At 43.4% G+C, this 24,153-nt stretch overlaps 1 protein-coding gene across 2 annotated transcripts; it reads left to right on the top strand.

Moving 5' to 3' along the window:
* The first annotated feature begins 385 nt into the window (after positions 1-385).
* On the top strand, positions 386-23,065 carry DDX1 (DEAD-box helicase 1). Of its 2 annotated transcripts, none has more exons than XM_078856727.1 (26): positions 386-511; positions 4,163-4,214; positions 8,027-8,090; positions 8,245-8,274; positions 8,617-8,713; positions 9,439-9,486; positions 9,623-9,706; positions 10,146-10,229; positions 10,580-10,656; positions 11,956-12,028; positions 12,205-12,281; positions 12,775-12,889; positions 13,399-13,537; positions 14,115-14,175; positions 14,423-14,521; positions 14,738-14,827; positions 16,201-16,389; positions 17,059-17,110; positions 17,263-17,409; positions 18,123-18,214; positions 18,523-18,595; positions 18,727-18,799; positions 18,889-18,931; positions 19,101-19,196; positions 20,122-20,242; positions 22,381-23,065. In XM_078856727.1, the coding sequence occupies exons 1-26, from the start codon at positions 496-498 to the stop codon at positions 22,512-22,514; spliced, it is 2,226 nt and encodes a 741-aa protein (XP_078712853.1). In that variant the 5' UTR covers positions 386-495; the 3' UTR covers positions 22,515-23,065. The 2 variants fall into 2 exon arrangements, with proteins under 2 accessions (XP_078712853.1, XP_078712852.1); XM_078856726.1 differs by lacking the exon at positions 386-511 and adding an exon at positions 837-924.
* Positions 23,066-24,153: the final 1,088 nt, after the last annotated feature.

The raw sequence follows: 24,153 nt of genomic DNA, 5'->3' as shown, positions 1-24,153 counted from the left end.
AAACACCTCCGTCGCACGCGTTAAAGCGAATGTGCAACTGAGCGTGACGTAATTGTGCTTAAACAATCGGCGGGCATCTTGAGTGAGGCAACACACGTGGAAGTGGCGGAGGGGGGGGTGAGTTGGCATATACTGGTCATCTCAGTCAGCTACAATTCATTGCACCTGCTGGGTTCTTGATCCCGAGACCTCCATTCAGCAGCGATAACGTCGACAACTTCACGTGGCCTCAAAAAGTGCACCTGGGCCTGCTGTCACAGGTGCCGTAGGTGACGTCACCGTATGGCGACACGTCGCGGGGCGTCGGTGGTTGAGTTGTAGTGCGATGACGTCACAGAATCATTCACACGACCGCCACGCGTTCAGATTTCCCAACGCGAATGCGCGCCAACCTGCGCCCGTCTTCGACCAATCACAGCGGCGGCCTCTGCGTATCCGCTCTAGGAAATCTACATCGCGATTTATTTTTTTTAGACGCCACCGCATGCAGCAATCATGACGGCTTTCTCGGGTGAGTTCGTGGTTATCAAGGAATCGTTATTCGTGATACTACAACAACAAAACAAAGCACACAACCTCACTACCGGCTTGCCACAAATTCTGTCGCTAATGTATCGACCCTGGATGACTAATACCGCTTGATGTGCTCTGTGCAGCTCCCTCTCATGGAGGCCCCTTCCGCCAGTATTGACGTGGCAAGCAATTACAGGACTTTACATTAATACTTGAGGAACAGTTTGCCTTTTTTACGGCATTTAGATTCACATTGACTTCGTTAACCAGGAGAAAACTCAAGAGATCAGGGCAATCTATTAAAAATAAATCTAAAACGCTACGGAAGCCCCCCCGGGTCGCGGTTTACAAATCGCGATTTTTTTTTATTTTAGACGCCACCGCATGCAGCAATCATGACGGCTTTCTCGGGTGAGTTCACTGTGAAGAAAGGAATTGTTACTTGCGATACGACTACAGCAACAACACTGACGGCGTTTGTAGAGAGAACTTACTGCGTTGGGATTGCCTACGAACAGCAATCGTGCGACGAATTGTGACTGTGTTCTGTGGCGTCGCTATATTTTTGCGTTATGCGCCTTAACTGGGTTAGGCCAACGCGAATGGGTCTGTCAATGCGTGTGTCTCGATACGGTGGATTGTACAATTGCACCCCTTCGTCAATCCACTGCTAAATGAATCGTTGAAGGCGGGCAGCGTAGTACAGAGTACGGCTATGGGGTTGTCTTCCGTGATATTGTGCCGTACAATAACACGTGGAAATGCTGTCCAACGCAAAATACTTGTATACTGTTGTACAGAAATTCGCACAAATTTACACACAATTGATGAGACAAATGACCGTCAAATAAACGTGAAAGTGGGTGAGATGGTTCCTTACTAAAGCTGAAACGCCAAATTAAAGTTTTTAATGGTTTTCTTTGCTAGGTTCGAATTAAAATACATTGTCTGAGTGGGCCAAACGATTAGTGGACATCGTAGTTTAGTTATTCACATTGTTACATGAATACCGTAATAGTTAGTGCCTCTTATCCAGTAAAGCCTCGCTCAGTCTTACCGTAAGGTTTGCTTCCAGGAGGGTGCTGCATTGCGATGTTTGGTCACTTCCATTGATTAGTTTATTGCTTGTGTAAGAAAACGCGTGTATACGACTGGGTAACACAACTGCACAGATTGCCTCAATTAGATAACAGGACCCTGCGGGGTGGGCTGGTAGGAATAATACTTAGTACCGGTACAGGGATATCGACCGGGCTGGGTGGGGAGGGGCTGGGTGGGGAGGGGCTGGTCACCCCGTGGTGTCCTTATAAAACTCAACGTTTAACCTACTCACGCCGGCTTGTGCCCGCCCTCACAGTCGGGCATATTTGCGGAATACACCATGCCGCCGTTGACCCTGGCCATTGACCGAGCAACCCAACGTTCCTACCAGCTCCCTCCGCAGGAATGTGTTCTATGTGCCACTCAATCCGTATTTAGCCGCCTATTCTGTTGTTCCACTCGGTCGACTGAACGGGTTTAAGGCAGTGACTGGAGAAAATGTGTTGCCCGTAGTGTGCAAAAAACTCATCTTGCTGTGATTTGCTTACTAATGTAAAAGCGGGGGTGCTGCATCATTGTTTTTAATTATAATATCACTCAAATATTGGTGGGGGGAGAGGGCGGGGGGGGCAGGGCTGGGTGGCAGGGCTGGGTGGCGCGTCTTACTTCTCGGTGGTTTTGTTTGTGTGTAGATAATAAATCGCAACAAAATTGAAGCAGAGAAGTGCACCGCCTCCTACACCAGTTGACAGCCCCCCCCCAACACCACCCCTCCCACCACCCCTCCCACCAGCCCTCACCACCCCCCCACCACCCCCCACCACCACCCAACCCCACCACCCCACCACCCTCCACCACCACCTTCTGCACTAGGCCTCGCGAAGCCTCCCGCATTAGGCCTCGCGAAGCCTGCCGCACTAGGCCTCGCGAAGCCTTCTCTGCAGTAGACTTAGCGAAGACTTCTGCACTAGGCCTCGCGAAGCCTCTGCAGTAGGCCTCGCGAAGCCTTCCCTGCAGTAGGCCTCGCAAAGCCTCCTCTGCAGTAGGCCTCGCGATGCCTTCTCTGCAGTAGGCCTCGCGATGCCTTCTCTGCAGTAGGCCTCGCGAAGCCTGCCGCACTCGGCCTCGCGAAGCCTTCCCTGCAGTAGACCTAGCGAAGCCTTCTGCACTAGGCCTCGCGAAGCCTTCTCTGCAGTAGGCCTCGCGAAGCCTTCCCTGCAGTAGGCCTCGCGAAGCCTTCTCTGCAGTAGGCCTCGCGAAGCCTTCTCTGCAGTAGGCCTCGCGATGCCTTCTCTGCAGTAGGCCTCGCGAAGCCTGCCGCACTAGGCCTCGTGAAGCCTTCTTTGCAGTAGGCCTCGCGATGCCTTTTCCGCAGTAGGCCTCACAAAGCCTGCCGCACTAGGCCTCGCGAAGCCTGCCGCACTAGGCCCCGCGCCGTGCTTTTCGTGCACAAATAAGGCGATTAAATGTATCTCGTCTCTGTGTTAATAAATGTATCTGTGTTAAAAAAACGTGCTGCGTTTCAGTAAAGTAAATTTGAAGCGCAGTTTAAAGTTTTGCCGTGAGGCGCCGGAAGCGAAGGCCATCTTGTTTAGTTCACAGATCGCAGGGGGAGCGGGCGGCCATCTTGTCGGACAGGGTCATGCCAAGTGTTTGCAGTAGGGGGCGATGTTGATACACGGACGGACGGACGGACACATTAATCTATTGGTGGTCTGGTCCACTTCGTTCCTACCAGTATAACCTGCCTATAGTATGACATCCCTCGCATAAGGGGTCATCCATTTAGTACGTACGCATGGAGGGGGGTTAACCCAAATGCGTACTCTTGCGTATGGGGGGTCTAGTATAATGTACGTACCCATAGGAAACGGGGGGGGGGGGGGGGCGGTGAAGCCTCGATAATAATTTGTCTACATTGGCCTTCTGCGTGGATTAAATTCGGCCGTTCTATAGGATTCAGGTTGGGGGGGGGGGGTGTAAAAAGTCCGCGTGCGTACAGGGAGGGGGGGAGGGGTCAAGTTTTGACAGATTTTTGCGTACTTACTAAATGGATGGCCCCTATAGACGTACATTTGCGAAAGCGTTACACACTTTCCAAAAGGGGGCGATAAATAATAATTATTTGACCACTAAAACGTCTCGGATGAAATCCACGCCCCAGATATATTAATGTGGCAATGAAAATAAATAAAGCACTTTTTGTGGGCGGTTTTGGAACGTTAAGTCATATCTCCTTATTTGAAAGGTACTGTTATGGAGATTACTGGTGTTTAATCGCTATGTCAGTTATTGTAATGATATCAGCCGTACTCAGTATATTTCTGGATGATGGTCTTTTCCAAGTGATCGTCATCGCATGATCTTCTGACACAACAAACCACCCAGCACCTACAACACACGAGCTGATTTCATCATTTTATTTCATTGGTTAACGTTCTTGTAGACATTCCATCCTTAATATTGACCATCATCTAACTCTACCAACGTCTCTTGCACAAGCCCACTTTTTACCGTTAATATAATTTGCTATTTGCAACAAGAGCCTATTAGTATGCACACGAGATACATTTGATCAATGTCTAAATATTCACCTCTGTTTCCACAGAGATGGGTGTGATGCCCGAGATTGCTCAGGCCGTGGAGGAGATGGGCTGGCTGTGAGTCCACATTCTGCACACATCCTACAACAGCATCCTTCATATCGTCGCTCTGTTTTAGCATATATTTTAGTTGAATACAAAGCACTTACTAAAACAACAACAAGCGATAGAGTATAAACAGTACATGTGTGTACTTAAAGTGCAGTAATCGCTACGCTTTTTTGCTGTTTAAATTTATCAGCGTTATGTTTTAAATATTCGCGGCTGTAGAATGCTACTACCTGACAAGAAGTCGTGAGGCATGGAAGCGGTGTAGATAGTGAAAGCGTGAAAGTTGATCTCCCACAGTGTGCCTTTACACGCGAGTGCTGTCCTTCACAATGTATTGGAATGAAGATATGTTTCTACCTACTTGACTTTACCGAAAGAACCAAAGAGTATGGATTCTTGCAGTCACGAAAGTTTCAAATCAAGATGGAATTAAGATATTTATTCATTCATTGATATTTGCACGTTTAAATAGGTTTATGCTCATTAAAGATAATTTAAATCACTAAATGTATGCATTCATTAATATATACATACAGTTTATAGGTTTAAACTTAATATATGTTTATGCACCCTAACACAATTTTCCACAAGTTTAAATATTAATATTCGCGGATTTAATATTTGCGCTGTTTTCTAGGTACGTATCGTTTACTGTACAGCCCTTTGTCAATGCACTGCTGGTTGAAGGCCTCCCCATGCCTTGTCGGTCATGGTGGTTGTTTGACCATATTTTGCCACACTGGTCAGTGAGATTTCGATTTAAAGCTTTCGTGACTGCAGGGATTCATCTTCTTGGTTCTTTCGGTAAAGTCACGTAGAAGGGAAGTAATAAAATAATAAAAATAAAACATAATAAAACAATTCTCACGACGTTTCGGCCACAACGCAAGCAGCCATCCTCAGGCGAAGAATGAAACACCCCAAGCTTGGAGCGTATATTTAAGCTGGGTTAGAGGGGGGGGAGGTGGGAAGAAGAGCGCCTAAACAAAATAATTTGCATATCAAGAGGAATTCAGCATATGGAAAATGCGTAGGAGGTGGGCGGGGGGGGTTCCAAATCAATACTATGCCCGTGCATTATGCAGGATTAGCAGCATCAAAGGGGGGGGGGGGGAAGGGGCAAGATCGGAAATCTCTGTAACCCTCAAAAACGCTAAGATGCCAGCTAGCAACATCAGCAAAGATGAGCGTTTTGAATTAGCTCAATTAAAAAAGAGGGATGACATTGTCATCCTCTCAGCCGACAAAGGCAATGCCACTGTCATCATGGACAAAATAGAATACAACAACAAAATTCAAGAACTACTCACCGATGGCAGCTATACAAAAATAAAAAGAGACCCCACCAACAGCCTCGTCTCCAAAACCAACAACATCATTTCTGCTTCAACCGCATTAATTGATCAGACCAAACAGTTCTCGTTGAAACCTTCTGCAGCCAGGCCACCAAGATTGTACGGCTTGCCAAAGATACATAAAGAAGATACACCTCTTCGTCCCATTGTCTCTACTATCAACTCCCCGACTTACAAACTGGCTCGTTTTTTGTCCGAAATCCTACGGCCTTTCACTGGAAAAACCACCTCTGCAGTACTAAACTCTACTGACCTGGTATCAACAATCAAGGGGATTGCCCTGTCCCCAGACGACCTGCTTGTCAGTTTTGATGTGGTTTCCTTGTTCACCAAGGTGCCTGTGCCTGACACCATCGCAATCATTGAAGACTTGGTTCATCAAGGACTGAATGCTGGGGTACCCCCCCTGGTGAGACACTGCTTAACCAATACATACTTCACCTGGAATGGAACCTTCTACAAGCAAATTGAGGGCACCCCAATGGGCTCCCCCTTATCTCCGGTTGTAGCCAACATCTTCATGGAGAAATTTGAGACGGACGCCATCCAGACTGCCACTCTACGCCCGACCTTATGGAAGAGGTACGTAGACGACACTTTTGTCATCTGGCCACATGGCCGGCCTGCTCTAGACCAATTTCTCGACCATATCAATTCCATACACCCAGCCATCAGATTCACCATGGAAGTCGAAAATGATGGCAAGCTACCCTTTTTGGATGTCCTAATCAAAAGGAGACCTGATGGTTCAATGAGCCACTCTGTCTACAGGAAAGCCACCCACACGGATGCTTATCTAAAACCGGATTCCCACCACCATCCATCCCAGAAGAATTCCCTCATCAAGACTCTATATCATAGAGCCCAATGCATCTCCGACCATGAACACATTTCCAGTGAACTCAAACACGTACGCCAAGCTCTTAAGGCTAATGGTTACTCCGACTACAAAATCCGCAAAGCCATCACTCCAACCACCAAGAAGGATCCTGTTGAGGAGCCTTTCAAGACCATCACCTTACCCTACATTGCTGGGGTCACAAAAAAGATCTCCAAAATCCTGATTAAACACAAGATCCAGGTCCGATTCAACACAGTACATAAAATCCGTGATCTGGTACCATCTGTAAAAGATGTGGTTCCAGACATACAGTACCCTGGTGTCTACAAACTAAGTTGCCTCTGTGGTAGCAGTTACATTGGGGAAACCAAACGACATGTCTCGGACCGCATCCGTGAACATAAAGCTGACCTGAAACACTGTAGGACAAACACCTCAGCCGTGGCAGATCACTGTTACAACTCAGTGGGCTCACATGACATTGACTTCTCCAAGACAGAGGTTCTCTGCAAGCCATCTGGCTATCATGAGAGATTCGTACATGAGGCGATCCACATTTACAAACACAGAGACAATTTTAACCGAGAAGATGGATTCTGGCTTAGCAATCACTGGAAGGACGTAATAAACCATTTTGATACACATTAGGGTGGGTAGAATAATACATAGTGTTATATTAAACATGTATAAGGTATAGGGTGGTTTATAGCAATACAGTATGTAATTTAATGTTGGTTTTGCCTATGGAAGTATATAGTACGGTATAGACGCGTGTGATGTAAGAGAATAAAGTTTAGATGGAAGCATATTATATAATTTTTTACAACGTAGAATTTTTCATGTATTACTTACTGTTAGTAACTCAGCTTATTGTAGAGTATAGTAAGTTTACTGATGATGCTATGTAGTTTATACTTTAGTTTGTCATGCAGTTTATACTGTAGTTTTTTACGTGGTTGTTTAGTAACTACAGCTACATACTATTAACATTCCTTTCCTTTGTTAATGCTCCCCCCCTTCCCCCCCCCCCCCTTTGATGCTGCTAATCCTGCATAATGCACGGGCATAGTATTGATTTGGAACCCCCCCCGCCCACCTCCTACGCATTTTCCATATGCTGAATTCCTCTTGATATGCAAATTATTTTGTTTAGGCGCTCTTCTTCCCACCTCCCCCCCCTCTAACCCAGCTTAAATATACGCTCCAAGCTTGGGGTGTTTCATTCTTCGCCTGAGGATGGCTGCTTGCGTTGTGGCCGAAACGTCGTGAGAATTGTTTTATTATGTTTTATTTTTATTATTTTATTACTTCCCTTCTACGTGACTTTACCGAAAGAACCAAGAAGATGGTCAGTGAGAATTAGTGAGGGAGTGGCTCAGAACCATGTGAAATATTACATACTCGCCACTGATATAAACCGTGGCTGGGATTCGAAATCAAGTTACTGGGTTTGTAGTGCATTGCTCTAGATGTCTGTACAGCCTATGATATGCCATTTTGTAATATTTACCTCATTTTGTAATGTTTACCTCAAATTAGGATATTGAGACAGGAATATGATGCACAAGATGTCAGCAAATGTATTGAAATCCTGCAATGTGCATCTCCACTCCACCCCTCAGACTTCCAACAGACATTCAGGCGGAATCTATTCCACTCATTCTTGGAGGTGGTGATGTCCTCATGGTATGAAATAATTTCAATTGACTATGAATTACACTACAAAATAATGTACACAATGTCAAACACATTAGTCTGCACTGTAAGACGGTGGTTTTCTCTTGACTGTTGTACGTGGCCGTTTCACTTTATAAACGAGTTTGTATTTTATATTTTTTAGGCTGCAGAAACCGGCAGTGGTAAAACTGGAGTAAGTAAACACCTGAATGATTTTTGCACGTGCATTTTATATTTACTTTCTACACCTTTACTAAAATCGCAAACTATTTAACATTTTCTCTCAAAATGTCGTGTTTATTGCCACTTGCAAACCGAAAGATTTATGCTGAAAGCTGCTGATTTGTAAAACCTTTTACCGCACACTGATTTTCAAAGCAAAAAATTGCTAAATGTTTTTTTCATCAAGTGGCATGATTAGCTTTGGAAATTGGTATATGGTAACAAAAAAAAAATCGTCAGCCTACTGCCTAAATCGGTAGTGTTGGCAAGTTATGCTTTGCCTGCATTGTGATGCTGTTTCCTAATCATTCAGGCATTCAGCATCCCCGTCATCCAGATTGTGTACGAGACTCTGAAGGACCAGCAGGAGGGAAAAGGAGGAAAAGTTTCAGTGAGTTCCAAACCAGCAGGTAAGCTTCTGATCAGCAAGACATTACTATATCGGATGGTATCAATCAGTGTGTCTTCCAAATACTGGGCTAATTCAGGGGTGTGGTCCACTGATATATATATGTTTTATAAACAAGCCCATTCGCACCTCCGATTAGCAAGGTTGGCTATGTACAGTGGGAAATAAGTTCAACATGCATACATTCCATCGAGACCATATTTATATCCCATTTACAGCTGATAATATTCATATCGATATTTATACGTAAAAATATATATTATGTGGCTACAATAAAGAAAGGTAAAAATAACACCGCTGAAACAACTAAAAGTCACAAGCCATGTCTGGAATGGACAATGTTTCATTAATGCTACAGTGGATAATAAACTGGAACTGCCGGGCATGTGACGTTACTTCGCAGCATGGAAACATAGCTAAGATACATAGCTAACCATTGCTTTTCATGCTGTTTAGTTCTTGATCTTCTGCAGTGCGATTTACATTTTTAGCTTACATTTTATGGAGTTTCTCCCAGTAATCTGTCATATGTGGGACATGGTGTAATAGGCAACATGATTTTAATGATACTCTGTATTTATTTGGAATTTTAAGACTGATATTTCCAATCCTAAAGCAACCTGAAATAATGTTTAATAGAGAAAAACACAAACTGTCATTATTTTAAAATACATGTGTAATGAAAACAAATATTGCTTCATTAATGCCCTTTCCTTGCCTCTTTAGTGTTGAACAAGTGGCAGATGAACCCATATGATAGGGGCACTGCGTTCGGTGAGTACCTGTTATTATTGCAACATTTTGATGTGTTGTGCACATTTCTAATTGATGTAATTGTTGATGAATGTTTATGCTTTTAATGGCCTTCATGTGATACGAAGATTGCACGTCATTATATGTGTACTTACAGCAATTGGGCCTGATGGACTCTGCTGCCAAAGCCGAGAGTTCAAGGACTGGCATGGCTGTCGCTCCACTAAAGGTGTCACCAAAGGTGAGCAAAGCCATCTATTACTTGTCATGCATTGCATGACGAGTACATGCATACAATCCTTACAATGACATTGTTTACCCTGAACACATCTTCTTTCGTATGGTGGGGAGTTGATCAAAACGTTTATATCTTCATGTCAAGGTCATCGAGCCAGTTGGCGCTGTCTGTAATGGTCCAAAATGGTGACAGTGAATGATCAAAATGTGCAGTGCTGGACAATGTGGTCCATGGTCTGCGATTCATCACCATAGTCACACGGTGGCTATTCATTTTCATCCGGGGCAACTTGCAGCATTTACTACATGAAAAATTATTGACAGCATAAATTTAGCTTGAATTGTGTAAAAATATTTTTTGACATACTTCATAGAGAAATGTGCAGAATTTTTATGTGCTCATTTCAAGATCTCACTGCAATGTTCCCAATGTTCTCTTCCAGGAAAATACTATTATGAAATAACGTGCAACGATGAAGGTTTGTGCCGTGTGGGTTGGTCCACAATAAAAGCTGCTCTTGACTTGGGTAAGTGAGATGCCTGTCGGTAAAATATTTTTGTTGTACAATCTTTAATTCCCTATGTTGTAGTGGAGACACAGTGCCATTTTGGTTTGTTAAATGTGTCCCCCAATTTTGTCCCTAAATTCGTTTTTATTTTTACCTATTAAGACCAAACTATCTTTTAAGTGGTGTTTTAGATAACTAGATTTTTCTTTTCTTTTTTACTGTTACATTACATGATTACTTCATGTAAAATTTGTTTCGTAAAATTAAATCAGGATTTGTATTTAGCTGTGATTTTTTTCCTTCAAATTATAATTACCATGCTCAAGACACCCAGCACATTGTTACCGTGTTGCTTGCGTTCTGTGAAGGCACTGACAAGTTTGGTTTTGGGTTTGGTGGAACGGGGAAGAAATCCAACAACAAGCAGTTCGACACTTATGGAGAGGTAAGTAAAATGTTATTCATATTCTTTTAAAGTACTAGTAAATATAAAAGTATGCTTTAAAGGGCCAATATGTTCACACATGAACAATGTTATTCTATAATCAATAATGATGACTCTTGTCTTTATGAATGCTCACAGAACATATATATCCAGTGCTATGACTCTATAAGCTGCATTTATTTATTGCACCGTGTCAATTAGTCCAAAATATATTTTGCAGCTAATGGCATGCTTATTATTTAATCAAACAATTTGTTTAAATTTAACGTGCTCTCATAATAAACAAAAAAACAAATACAGGTGTGCATTTCATGTGTTCCCAATTGAGAAAATGCCATGGCCTTGCGTACTTATTTAGCTACTTGATACCCATAATGGTGGTTATGTTGCTGTGCAAAAACGAATACATTAATTATGCCGGATTAATACGGTCAGACAATTGCTATATGCAGAATGCAAGACAGTCATATCACTCTGTTTAAAAATGGTTTAATGAAAATACAGAAAAGCGAAATGAGAGTGGGTATAGCGATTCACCTTCCTGGCAATAAAAACAAATTGTCACTAATCACTGTCATTCAGTTAGTCTTTTTAAATCCTTTATATTAAGTTCGCTTGCTTGCTTGCTTGCGTGCTTGCGTGCTTGCTTGCTTGCTTGCGTGCTTGCTTGCTTGCTTAGGACCGTGCAAATCTTTCGCTCGTTTTTTAACCCACTTCCCGTGATCCAATCGAGCTGACATTTTCCACACAGACTCGTTGTGCCAGACAATTAATGTTCGTGAAAAAAAAATCCCAAAATTGTACACTTTTTAGGCAAAAAAATTGTATTTTACATATATTCAAATAGAACTCATTCATCGCTTTGGCTGAACGTCACAGTATAAGAGCCCAGAGCGTAACCCCTCCACAGGCCGTGGCGGAGTAGCGCAGTTGGTAGCGCCCTCGCTTCCCATGCCAAAGGTCGCGGGATCGATCCCCGCGTCCTCCACAGGCGAATGTATTTTTAAATCCTTTATATTAAGTTCGCTGCCACGCATATAAAGGATTTATAGTGAAAAACTTTGTTTTTACGGGTTATACTTATTTACATTGTGATGAAACTTGTGGCATCTGTTAACTGCAATGGTCACGTGAACCTTTTACATATAACATATGTGATTCTTGCACGTGTGATTCAATGCATAATCGTGAGCGCAAGACTCGATGTGAATGCATCGTTACATTTCTACTAAATGATTCATAATTCAATTTTGGTAAAACCGAAATGTGTGAAAATCCTCGTTTGTTTATGTATTTTAGTCATTCACAATGCATGACGTTGTGGGATCCTACATTGACATGGATGCTGGAACCATCAAATTTGCCAAAAATGGTAAGTTGTATAGTGACAGCATGAAAACATACAATACAATTTAGGTTGATTTAATATTTTAAAATAACTGGCATGTCATCATTCTATAACATGCAATTGTTTCATCTGTAAATGCACATGGCAATGTCACATGGCAATATAAGTTTTTAACCCTCTGTTGATTATTTGTCTTTTAGGCGTAGATTTGGGTTTGGCATTTGAAATCCCTCCACCTCTGAAGGGCCAAGCTATGTTTGCTTCCTGTGTTCTGAAGGTAACAACATTAAGTGATTTACTTTCTTCATATTTATCGAAATCATTGGAGTTATGTTTCAAAATAATATTTGAGTATTGGCTTGTTATTGACCTTAATGATTTTAAGAGTGTATTATTCCCACCTGATTAACACGGTTGGCTACGTATGATGTTAAAGAAGTTCGGCATATATACATGTCACAGTATTTCTTCACATTGTCAGCAGAGGGCAGTACAGGAACATCCATCGTTGACCTCTACTCGGTTCTCAGCCTTCACCAACCCGCACGGTGACTTAGTCAAATACATCGCCTTGACCCACATGGTGTGGAGAGGCCCTTATCTAGCAGTGGATTGGCAAGAAGGGCTGTACATTTACCATCATAAAATCTTCCCTGGGAAATACACTTATATGTTCGATGTTATAATTACCAAACAAGCATACACACCTACCAATACAAATCATTGCTTAATACTCTATTTAAAATAAATGCCCTGCCTCTACGCTGTAGAATGGAGAACTGCAGTTTAACATGGGCGAGGAAGACTTCAAGTTCCCACCCAAGGATGGCTACATCGCTCTGGCCAAAGCACCTCAGAACTGCACAGCTACATCCGAATACAGAGGTGAGTACTGCATCGAGTGGATGTGTTTTCATTGAAATAAGTGGTCCTGGAGAAACAATGACACAGGTTATTTGACATACAAAATGCAGTAGCAGCAGCAGCAAGGCCCAGCCACGAGCACTCAGGGGTACAGATTATACCGACTCCTTAGGTCCCGACGAATGCTATCTGACTAAAGTTTAAAGTGCTATTGCATTAGCACTGTGCTATTTTTTCTGTACCATGGGGTCACAATAACTCATAAAAATAATCCAATTTAAGTGAAATATTTGTATAAATTTGAGTTGCTGTTCAGGTCTTAGTCTAGAAAAAAAACTGGGTAAATTGATAAGGGTTGCTAAAAACTCTGTAATAAAAAAAAATCGGCATTAAATGGGTAAGCATTGTCTGTTGCTTGATCTTCCAGAGATGTTCTGTGACACAGGTGTACTGCTTACTGCAAGCGAAACCATATCGTCCGCTCCGTGAACGGCAACACTTGGCATGTTCTCTTTTTTTGTTCTACACAGGCAGCACGGCCATGGCACAGCCCAAGAACCAGCCCAACGCTCCCAAGGCTCTTATCATTGAGCCATCGCGGGAGCTAGCAGAGCAGACCTACAACAACGTCTGCCAGTTCAGGAAGCATGTGGACAACCCAAAACTGAGGTATACAACTGCACAAAAACCCCTTAAGTCCACTCTTTCCCAGGTCTTACTCAACACTTTTCAGCCAACCCATGTTTAGTATATGGGGAGCGTGGCACAGCAGTTTGTACACTGCTATGAACGAGGCTATCATGGCTTACGTTAGCAGTCAGTGATATCAAAACTGGTACAGCTCCTTCCCCACCACCACCTACCCGACCATTTCACCAACCCACATTGATCAGCTTGGATGCATGGTCAAAACAAACCCCATGACTGACACGGCCTTCATCCAGCAGTGGATTGGACAAAAGAAAACTATTGCGATTCATCTAATGTGCTGCTCAACAACGTTTTACTAAGTGGCACTGGTCAGCACCTGCCTCACAATCGGAAGTGTGTGTTTTAATCCTTTTTTTGGATACTCTCGATTTATTCGGGGAGTTTTAGACATGGGAAGCTTAGTTGCCAGTAGAGATGATTACTGCCCCATGCTTGTTTTAGTGTGGAAATATCTTTGTCTCTCTCTCTATGAATACCAATGTAGGACCTAAATGTCATAATTACAGCAATGCTTCTTTTACTTTTTCTTATTCAGAGAATTGCTCATTATCGGTGGTGTGGCAGCAAAAGATCAACTGCAGGGCATAATCGATGGGGTACGTCTTTTTTGCACCTATTTTTTTTTATTTCCATGAATAAAAAAAACAATAAGTTCAAATGGTAACTTGACACCGAGTGTAAATGCCTTTTCCTGAAAGGCATCCGAGTTTTTTTTTTATGCTACGTATCATCTGTTGAATGTGGATCCAAAGAAAAAGTGTAAGCTTCAAATAAATAAGTGACACCAAAGGTACACACGAGGAATGTATTATTATGCTGTGCATGTTTGGTATGTGCCTTCAGGTTGACATTGTTATTGGAACACCTGGCAGAATTGACGATCTCGTTTCAACTGGCAAGCTGTCAGTCTCCCAAGTGCGCTTCTTTGTGTTGGATGAAGCGGTGAGTGCGGCCACTTAGTGGATTATTTATCATTAATTATATATGTAGTGTAATTAGTTGAAGACAAAGCTAATGAATGCAGCAAACATCACTCTTTTAACATGAAAGCAACACTGGAGCCTACGTGCAAAGCAATGGAATAATAGAATACTTGTTTATTCACCATTGTGCTCACAGACAATAATACATTCATAATGTTGGCTTTGGCTTTTGCAGGATGGGCTGATAAGTCAAGGAAACCTTGACTTCATCACACGTCTCCACAGACAGATCCCTCAGGTCACATCAGATGGCAAGCGACTGCAGGTTTGATGGACGCTGGACTAAATAACACTGGACACAAAAATTCATTTTAACCGACAGTCAGCTGCACCCATGATAAGATAATATAGTGTGATTGTGTGTTTTTGTTAAATGCTTTGCCTACGATTGTGTAATAAGTGGCTCCGACACGGTACGTAACTTCAAGGTATTTATTAAATCTTCGGTACAGCCACTTCTCTCTCTCCGCGGATGTCGACCCGCTCTCGTGGCTGCGCTGCCCCGTGCTACGTGGCGCTCACCCCGCTCGCTAACGCACCGCTGGCTGGCGGCGCGCTAGGGAGCGGCTGGAGGTCGAGCCGCCCCGTGGTAGGTGGAGATGGTGGGCAGCAGCGATGGGGAGCTCCTCTTCGATCTCCAAACACCGACCCCTAACGTTGCTGTACCCCCGGCTTATATTCACTCCCCAGAGGCTAAGCCCCGCCTCTGGCCACGCCCCTCCTGGAACATTCGAGAAAGTTCCAGAGGCTTCCCTGCTAGAGCTGCCCAATCACCTTTCGGTAAGGTCACGTAGCTCTGCCTTATTATTTATTTTAATTTTTCTACCTACGTGACTTTACCGAAAAAACCTAAGTATGAATCCTTGCAGTCACGAAAGCTTCAAATCTAGAATCGATCACCTTTCCCCCAGATAGAAACCCTACTATGGATAATCCGTGGACTGTATCAGTCTGTAACTGTAACCCCCACAATAATGCAGGAGATGGCGCTCTCTTATTACAATTGTAATTAAGATCTATACTGTATACCATATGCACCGTAGCAGGACACCGTTGAAACGGAGCCTAATAGCTCATCGAGCCCTTCCTGCTTAAATAAAATTTAATCTAGCTTTTGTGACAGATATTGGACCTCATGCATGTGGTTGCTGGTTTGAAAATGAGCAAAATTTTCACAAATGTATGCCAGCAAGTGCTATTTTCCTGCTAACACGTGCATTGGGCCAAGTGGTTGCTGTATGCCACACAACAAACAAAACCTTCCCATGTTATGCAGCATCTATATAAGGAGTAGGAAACCTTTTCCTCTCTGAGGGTCGAATAGGGCTTCTAAATAACCAAAGTGTGTCACATTAACACACACAACTCTGTTACTTGTCACTGCAAGAGGCCTTTGTGGTGCCAGAAGTTACTGAACGTGGCTCTAAAATGAGAAAGTGTTGTCTAGTAAATATGATTTGCCTATTAGTAACCAATTAGTGCAGTTCCGATGCTTGCAGCGGTGTAATTTGCGGGCCGTTTCAATGTGTGGCCTTTGTAGCTATTGTCCCTACTGAATAGAGTCCTGGCCTGTAGGTTTCCCACTCATGATCCCAATCCTTTCACCTCATCATGTGTGTCTGCCCCCGCTGGCTGCAGGTGATCGTGTGCTCGGCCACCCTGCATTCCTTCGATGTGAAGAAACTGTCCGAGAAGATCATGCACTTCCCAATCTGGGTGGACCTGAAGGGGGAGGACTGCGTGCCCGAGTCTGTGCACCATGTGGTGGTGCCTGTCAATCCCAAGGCCGACCGCTCCTGGGAGCGCCTGACCAGCAACCGCATTATGGTATCAACTGCAGCAGTAGCAGCAGCAGCAGCAGCAGAAGAAGAGTAGTGCAGTTGGCATGGGCCTTTTTGCAAGGAATTAAATGGGTGCCTCCTTGTCCAATTTCTTTCCCCCCCCGACACTTTGCTCCCTGTCCCCTAGGCCCCTTTGACCCAAGGTCCCCGGTGCAGTTGCACACCTGCACGCTGGTTGGTTACGTCATTGATTCACAGGCAACCGTGATGCGCATGGGAACCGCAGACCAAGGCACCATCGCCACTCAGCTATTTGGCACACAGTGAACAATTCTATTGCGATCACTTGTACTTTCTGTGGTGAATTACATAAATGTGCCTTTTTCCCTAAGTAAAAGAAGTGGAGCAGTCCTTATGTCAGTTTGCAGTCTTGAGCCAGTGATAAAAAAAGTTTTTGTTAAAGATAATTTGCATAATTTGCCATATGCCAATATATGCCTTTGTCACAACCAAATCCAAGTGACCTGTGTATACAAATTATGTAACTACAAGTGCCGATTTTCCCAAACACAAACTAAATCTTGTTGTGCTCAGTAAAGTTGAATGAATCCCACGCATCATTTTTGCTGTACCAAAAGTTTTTTGATGAAATGTTCGACATATTAGTTGGCACTGACAAAACGTAACACTGCAATACACTTGTTCCACATTTCAGACAGATGGTGTGCATCAGAAGGATAATACAAGACCTGGAGCCAACAGCTCTGGTAAGTTTTTGTTTTTACTTTGATACTTTTAAAATGCTGAAAAAAATACACCTCAAGACAAATTTAATCTGACAGCATGCCTGTGACCAATGTTAGCACACGCTGAAATACTTGAAAATGTGACAACTGGCTCGTTCGCATGTCCGCTGTAGAGATGTGGTCAGAGGCCGTCAAGTTACTGAAAGGCGAGTACGTCTTGTGTGCCATTCGTGAGCATAAGATGGACCAGGCGATCATCTTTTGCCGTACCAAACTCGACTGCGACAACCTGGAGCAGTACATGATTAAATTTGGAGGAGGTATGTGCCACACGTGCTTCCGTTAAGTCTGTTTTTGTGAACACTTTCTGACTAATGTTGAAAGCATGCATGCATTAGCTCTGCCTGTCTGTAACAGTAGCGTATGATGACTCTTGAAAAGATAATCTTACATCTTCTTTATGATAATTGTTGCTGTTTGCGACTTGGCCTACAGAAAGCCAGTCAAATTGATATTAGGGCTGGCCAAAAATTTGGCAACAAAAACGACTTTGCATGTGACATCTCACAATGTCAAACATCGAAAAAGACTTTGGAAAATATTACATAAGCCATGCATATGCATGATCTTTCTTGTTTGTATAAGTCTGAGCTTACATGTGAAATACAGGATGTTGCGATTCAGCACTGGCTTGTAGTTTTTGCATGTGCTGTTGGGTGATGGTATGGTTAGAATGCTTAAATTACATGGGAAAGGTTGTGAGTTTAATTTTTTGTGGGGTGGGGGCATTAACTGATCCCTCTAGGGTCAAAATCATTACAAACTTTTTTAAAAGTCAATATTGGTAATGCATTCAATAGATTTTGCCCCTGATTTTGGAATGTGTAATTTTCCAGGATTGGGCTCCATTCTGTCATTGGAGATGAGCACCATTCTACGATCACTCTAGCAGGGGGAATTCTTCGACTTGCATTTTTGGTGCGCTTGTCATATTTTATGTTTGCTGTACCAATAAAGTTGCCTCCACTCGCAGGGCCCGACAAAAAACAACACCAGTACTCCTGCGTTTGCCTGCACAGCGACCGAAAACCAAACGAACGCAAAATCAACCTGGAAAGGTTTAAGGTAATTACCAGTTATGCCATAAGTGTTGAAGGGGTTTTAACCAACCATTATTTAAATTGCGTAATGTATGAGGCTGCAACGTTAAAACTAAAAGTTAAAGGGAATTTCTTGCTCATGCCACTGCTGGTGGAAAGAGGCTTCTGAGAGGGCGCTCTAGAGAGCCCTTCTGGAGGGTGTATTTGGCCTACTCTTCCACACTGGCTAGACATCTTGGAAGAGGTGGGAATACCCACACCTTACCAGATTGCACGCAACCTTTCAATCGACTGCCTTTAATATTCCGTTTTTTTATTTGAATTCCTTTTCAGAAAGCGGAAGTGCGATTCATGATCTGTACTGATGTTGCAGCAAGAGGGATCGATATTACTGGGATTCCTTTTGGTCAGTCTTGCCCACAGCACCATGACAAATATAAAAGACGCTTTGGCTTTTCACGAACAAAATACCACGCCGGGGTTGTGTATCCGTTTTAGTGTCGAGGACTAATCGTGCAAAACGTTGTGCACTTTCAGTGATAAACGTGACGCTTCCCGACGAAAAGCAGAACTACGTCCATCGCATTGGCAGAGTAGGCAGAGCTGAGAGGTACGGTGTGATGCGTATAGCTCTTAAACATTTTCAAACACATGTACTCTGATGTCCAATATTGAAACTTTTTGTTTTGCTTGCTTTAGAATGGGGTTGGCCATCTCCTTGGTAGCAACGGAAAAAGAAAAGGTAAGTAAACACGTTTTTGAACTTTATAACTGGGCGAGAACTGTGAGACATATGTCTACTTTGAAAATTACAAAATAATTTCGCGTCAACAAACAGTTAATACAATGGGAGTAAGTCACGAGCAAACTATTTAGCAAAGTTGCAAGTTTGACTGTGATCACCCGCACAGGTGTGGTACCACGTGTGCGCCAACCGCGGGCGCGGTTGCTACAACACGAGGCTGAAGGATGAAGGTGGCTGCACCATCTGGTACAACGAGCAACAGGTGAGCGTGTGTACGGTACAATTTATGCGGTATTGTCAATTCACCGCTGGATGAGGGGCCCCCATTGCCATGCTGGCTTTGGGGATTATTTGCCCATAATTCATGCTTTTTCGTGTGGGTTCGTGGACGTAGAAGTACAGTAGAGCAATGCTTTTTGCTTGCACTTCCCTCTACTGCCCGACACATCCCACAGCCCTACGATAACTTGTTCATGAATTGTGGACACCCATCCAGGTACTATTAAGGCTCAACCCCTGCTTAACAAGGTGCAATATTTTTTCGCACTTGTCGAATTGTAACGAAATGCTTGCATACAAAATAGAAGAATTTGAAACACTTATGCAGATGGGATGTAAAAATTTTGTACAAATGGCTGAGCAATATACTTGCCCGACTTCCCTCTACTGACTACCTTGTAGCCCTGCAGGTTTGGAGTTAAGAAGCATGGTTGTGAGTGACGTAAATTCCAATTATGTTTTTTTTGTAAGCACTGGGAAACAACAATATGGAAAACAATATAGTTGAGTCTTTACTTATGATAAGAAACCCGCAAAAAAATATCAGAATTTGTCTCCCCAAATATTGGGGGGTAATTTTCTTTATTTTTTTTTTACGTAAGCCTAGGAAATGTATGTGGAGGTTTTCCGGCATATAGAGTTGAAATATGGCACAATATTATCAATAACTGACATTTTCAGGTTATTTTTTTGAAGAGTTATGCTAAAGCCAAGAGAATGTGGGTGAAAGCCACTGCAAGTTGTTGCAATTAACTCCTCTCCAAAGCCCTGGATTGTAGGCATGGTTTCAGATGATAACTTTTACAAATCGTCTTTCTCATCATATACTTCAATTTTAAGAGAGACTCACAGTCTGAGCCGCTTGAGTGAGATAGTGTTCTCACCACTGCACTCCCAAACACACGCAGCTTCTAGCAGACGTGGAGGAGCACCTGGGCATCACCGTCCAGCAGGTGGAGCCAGACATCAAAGTGCCTGCGGATGAGTTTGACGGGAAGGTGGTGTACGGCCAGAAGAAAGCAGCTGGAGGTATTATAACCACTCCAGCCACGCACCCGGCCTCCTTTCATAGCCGTCACCCAAGAACTCTTATCACTGAACGCCTTCATGACTCCACTCTGCTAATAATTGCTTGACTCCTCGACTGCTTCATCCTGAGTTCCGTGCATGGCTGTCACTACTTGATGCTTTGATCACTGTAGCCATTGACTCCCTAAATCTGTCACCTCAAAACTTGAGATGATCGATCGGTGCTGCTAGTCTCCTAACTATAACGGCAACCTGATTTGTAAAAAAAAGGAACCACATTATTGTGCTTTGGTCCTCGAGTGCTATGAATCAGCACAACAAAAATATAATCCTTCATCTTCAAAAGCCCTTATTAGCCTTCCTCCCACCTCTGTGTTGATCTCCTTTCCCTCAACTGACCTTTGTGCTGCTTTTACAACAACAAAAAACACCCTCATCAGTATATCAATCTCTGCATGAGCTACATAGTGCCATAAGGGTGAAGTGTTTCAGTTTCCATGCATGTGTCGAATAAGCTTTGGTAAGAATCCCTTGCCTCCCGTTTGGAAAACACGAGGAAGTGCTGCGATTGCTTATTTATGGTTATTAAAGCGTGGCGATCACATTAACTCCTCCACTCCTCCCTTCCTCTTGCTTATGAAAAATGTTAATTATTCAACAAGTAATGTTTGGAAAGGGATTACATTAACCCTGGAAACTTTATCTGTTCGTGGAACTTTAAGCTTCCGCACGGAGTGGTTTTTTTTTTTACAGAGCAACACAATTTTTCCCGACCCAAAGTGGAAACTATTGATTTTATTTCAAAACCTCTGTGTGAGCCTAGAGAAGCATCAGGGGTTGACAGAACAATGTGCTGTAACATGGTAATGGAATGGAGACATGGTCCCCCCAAGGCAGGGCATCGAGCATGATATGAGATCATAAACCTTTCCTAATCTGGATATTTATTTATCCTGGAGTAATACGATGAGCTATGAAGCTCTTTTACTGGTAGGAACCTCCTGGTTACACCAGCCCACAGGGGATTATTGTGTTCGTCGTGCAGGGAGGGCTGGGTGGGGAGGGACGGGCTGGGTGGGGAGGGAAAGGAGGGGCTGGGTGGGGAGGGGAGGGAGGGGCTGGGTGGGGAGGGTGGGGTGGGGCTGGGTGGGGAGGGTGGGGATGGGTGGGGAGGGGAGGGTGGTGAGGGGCTGGGTGGGGAGGGTGGGGAGGGGCTGGTCACCCCGTGGTGCCCTTATAAAACTCAACGTTTAACCTACTCACGCCGGCTTGTGCCCGCCCTCACAGTCGGCCATATTTGCGGAATACACCACGCCGCCGTTGACCCTACAGATGTCCAGTCGGGGTGGGTCAGAAAGTTGCAACAACAAACGATAGGAGTGCAAAGTATAGGAAAGGTAAGCAAATCACTAAAAATAAATCAACTGAAACCAAACGTTTTATTTTACCAGGTAAAGCCCACTGACCTGTTCTTCTTCAGAAGTGACCTGGCCACAAATGATAGCTCAACGAAGTGACTTACGTGGAATTTTATTGCAGCCAACTCATCTAAACGCATGTTTCTAAACGTGGACAAATAGCAACTCATGATGCTACAATTTAAAGGGACTCGAGAGAAATACTGACATTTACTAGCCATTATACCTGATTGTGCTATTGGCATCATGTCATAAGAGGAAGTATACATTCAGAGCTCTCCCAGGGTAGTGTGTCTACCCACCATGATGGAGAACAGCCAATGGAAATAGATATCACAGAGCTACCTCTGAACTGTATTAAAATTACCATTGTTCCGCACAGCATTTTCCCACCCTCTCTGCCATGCGAGATTCATATTCATCGCAGGACAGTGAAACTGACAGTGAAACTGAATTTTGCATTCTTGGAGCGAATTAAGTACAAATTGTTGGAATGTATTTGTATGCACTTATTGGTGAACAAGCTGTGATGATCAGCTCACTATAATTGAGAACCCAGTTTAATCATGATTTGGCTACCTGGAATCAAACCCATGCACTCAGTGTTGCCAGCCCAAATGCTCTGATCTCTGAGCCACCTGGCTATATCACTCAGACTGGCCTTTAAAAGGCTCACGCTCACGATGGTGTGAATGTTTTTTTTTTCTTTCCCCACGGCAGGCAGCGGCGGCTACAAGGGCCATGTGGACTTGCTGGCGCCGAGTGTGCAGGAGCTTGCCGCACTTGAGAGCGAAGCTCAGTTGTCTTTCCTGCAACTGGGGTTCCTTCCCAACCAGTCGTTCCGCGCCTTCTGAGCTAGTGAGCATCTTCATGCAACACCTAACGTATTCTCCGAATTATGAGATGCTCCGGCAAGTAAGACGCACCCCAAACTTGCGCCTGGTTTCATTCAAGTTTTACCAATCTAATCTCGCATACACACCTAGCAGATTATTAAAGATTCCCCGACTTTTTCTTTATATTACAGCGGGAAAAAGTGCATCTTATGTCGCGGAGAATATGTTACACTTGGGAACAAGATGTCCGGAAGTGTGTGTTAAAATTAATAAGGGTAAGCACAGTGGCTAAAACTTGTGACAAAAAAACAATGTCATGCACTAAATTAGAGTTGTGATATTCACGAGTTCAGATTTTTTTTTCCACAAATTCACACGGCACTTGTTCGTGGGTTGTTACTTTCAGAATGTAAAGTGCATTATGTGGATGAACTAAAAGGCCACGAGGGATTTGTAAACATCTTCTATTTTTTTCCCACCGCTAGGTAATGGCAGGCATTGTTCACTTTTAAGATGTACGACTGACTGCATTGTTTTGAGCCCAGCTGTGAATAAATCATAAAACACAACTACTGCATTTACTGTCATTACTAAAAGTGTGCATTATTTTGCTTTGACAGCAATTTTTTCATTGCCTTTAAACCCTCAGGGCAGGAGAAATGTAACTGAGATTTATAATTCACATCATTTGATTAAATTATTTAAACATCTAGTTTGTATTCCTATGGACATGTAAGCCTCTTTTTCAGGTGGTTTAGGTACAAAATCTGAAACCTAAAATATGCAGTCAAGTGTCAACAATTCAACACAAATGACTGATGGCAATAATAAATTGCCTAATCCTTGAATGGCCACGTGGCCATGGGGAAATTCTGTGTTTGTATATTGGTAATCGTACATGTACTGTGTACAGCCCTTTTGCCAATGCACTGTTGGATGAGTGCCCCCCTCCCCATGCCTGTGTGGGGTTCTCATTGGGGTAATTTCAACCGTAACTCCACCACGCTGGTTAAATGCCGGTTCAAGGTGGGGAAGCATAAAACAGGACAACAATGGGTTTTGCACCACTGCTTTTTTTCTACCCACGGCACATGTTTCAACTGAACATATGTTTTTGTGAAAATGCATCGCAACCACCGACTTTCATGCCACGCAATGCTCGGCAATGCAGTTTGTGCACTTGTAAAGTACTGCACATGGTGGTGCTATATTCCCAGAAAAAACGTGCATGCTGTTGTGATTTTCCCTTCGGCTACCAACGCATAACAGTTGCATATTTTGAATTAAACAAAACTGTTCTGCACTGCAAAGCAGATAAATTAAGAAAATCTAAAAAACTATTGTACTAAAATGTTGCAGTTTCAAAATATATTTTGTTTCTATTACATATGGACCGAATTCTTTGGCAAGATGTTAACTTGCCTGTGCGTGCAACTCGTTTCTACAATAATCCATCGAGCTTGAACCTGTTTCACCCGAACAATCCGACAATAATTATGTAAGTTCACATCCCAATTGAGCGTGAACTTGGATTTAAACTCGGCACATCATAAACTCGGTAGTTTATAAAATTTGTACAACTTTGTGAGAAACATAGCTTGTCCCCTCCATCGGAATGTTATTTGCTCACCCATATTTCAGGACGGCCATCAGAGAT

The sequence above is a fragment of the Lampetra fluviatilis genome, chromosome 5 (assembly GCF_964198595.1).
Source record: "Lampetra fluviatilis chromosome 5, kcLamFluv1.1, whole genome shotgun sequence".
Classification (NCBI taxonomy): domain Eukaryota; kingdom Metazoa; phylum Chordata; class Hyperoartia; order Petromyzontiformes; family Petromyzontidae; genus Lampetra; species Lampetra fluviatilis.
This window is presented reverse-complemented; position numbering and strand designations above follow the sequence as displayed.

Coding starts and splice junctions, on each gene's coding strand:
- DDX1 (XM_078856727.1), top strand. Junction 12,282..12,774: donor TTGCTTCCTGTGTTCTGAAG/GTAACAACATTA, acceptor TCTACGCTGTAG/AATGGAGAACTGCAGTTTAA. Junction 14,176..14,422: donor TGCAGGGCATAATCGATGGG/GTACGTCTTTTT, acceptor ATGTGCCTTCAG/GTTGACATTGTTATTGGAAC.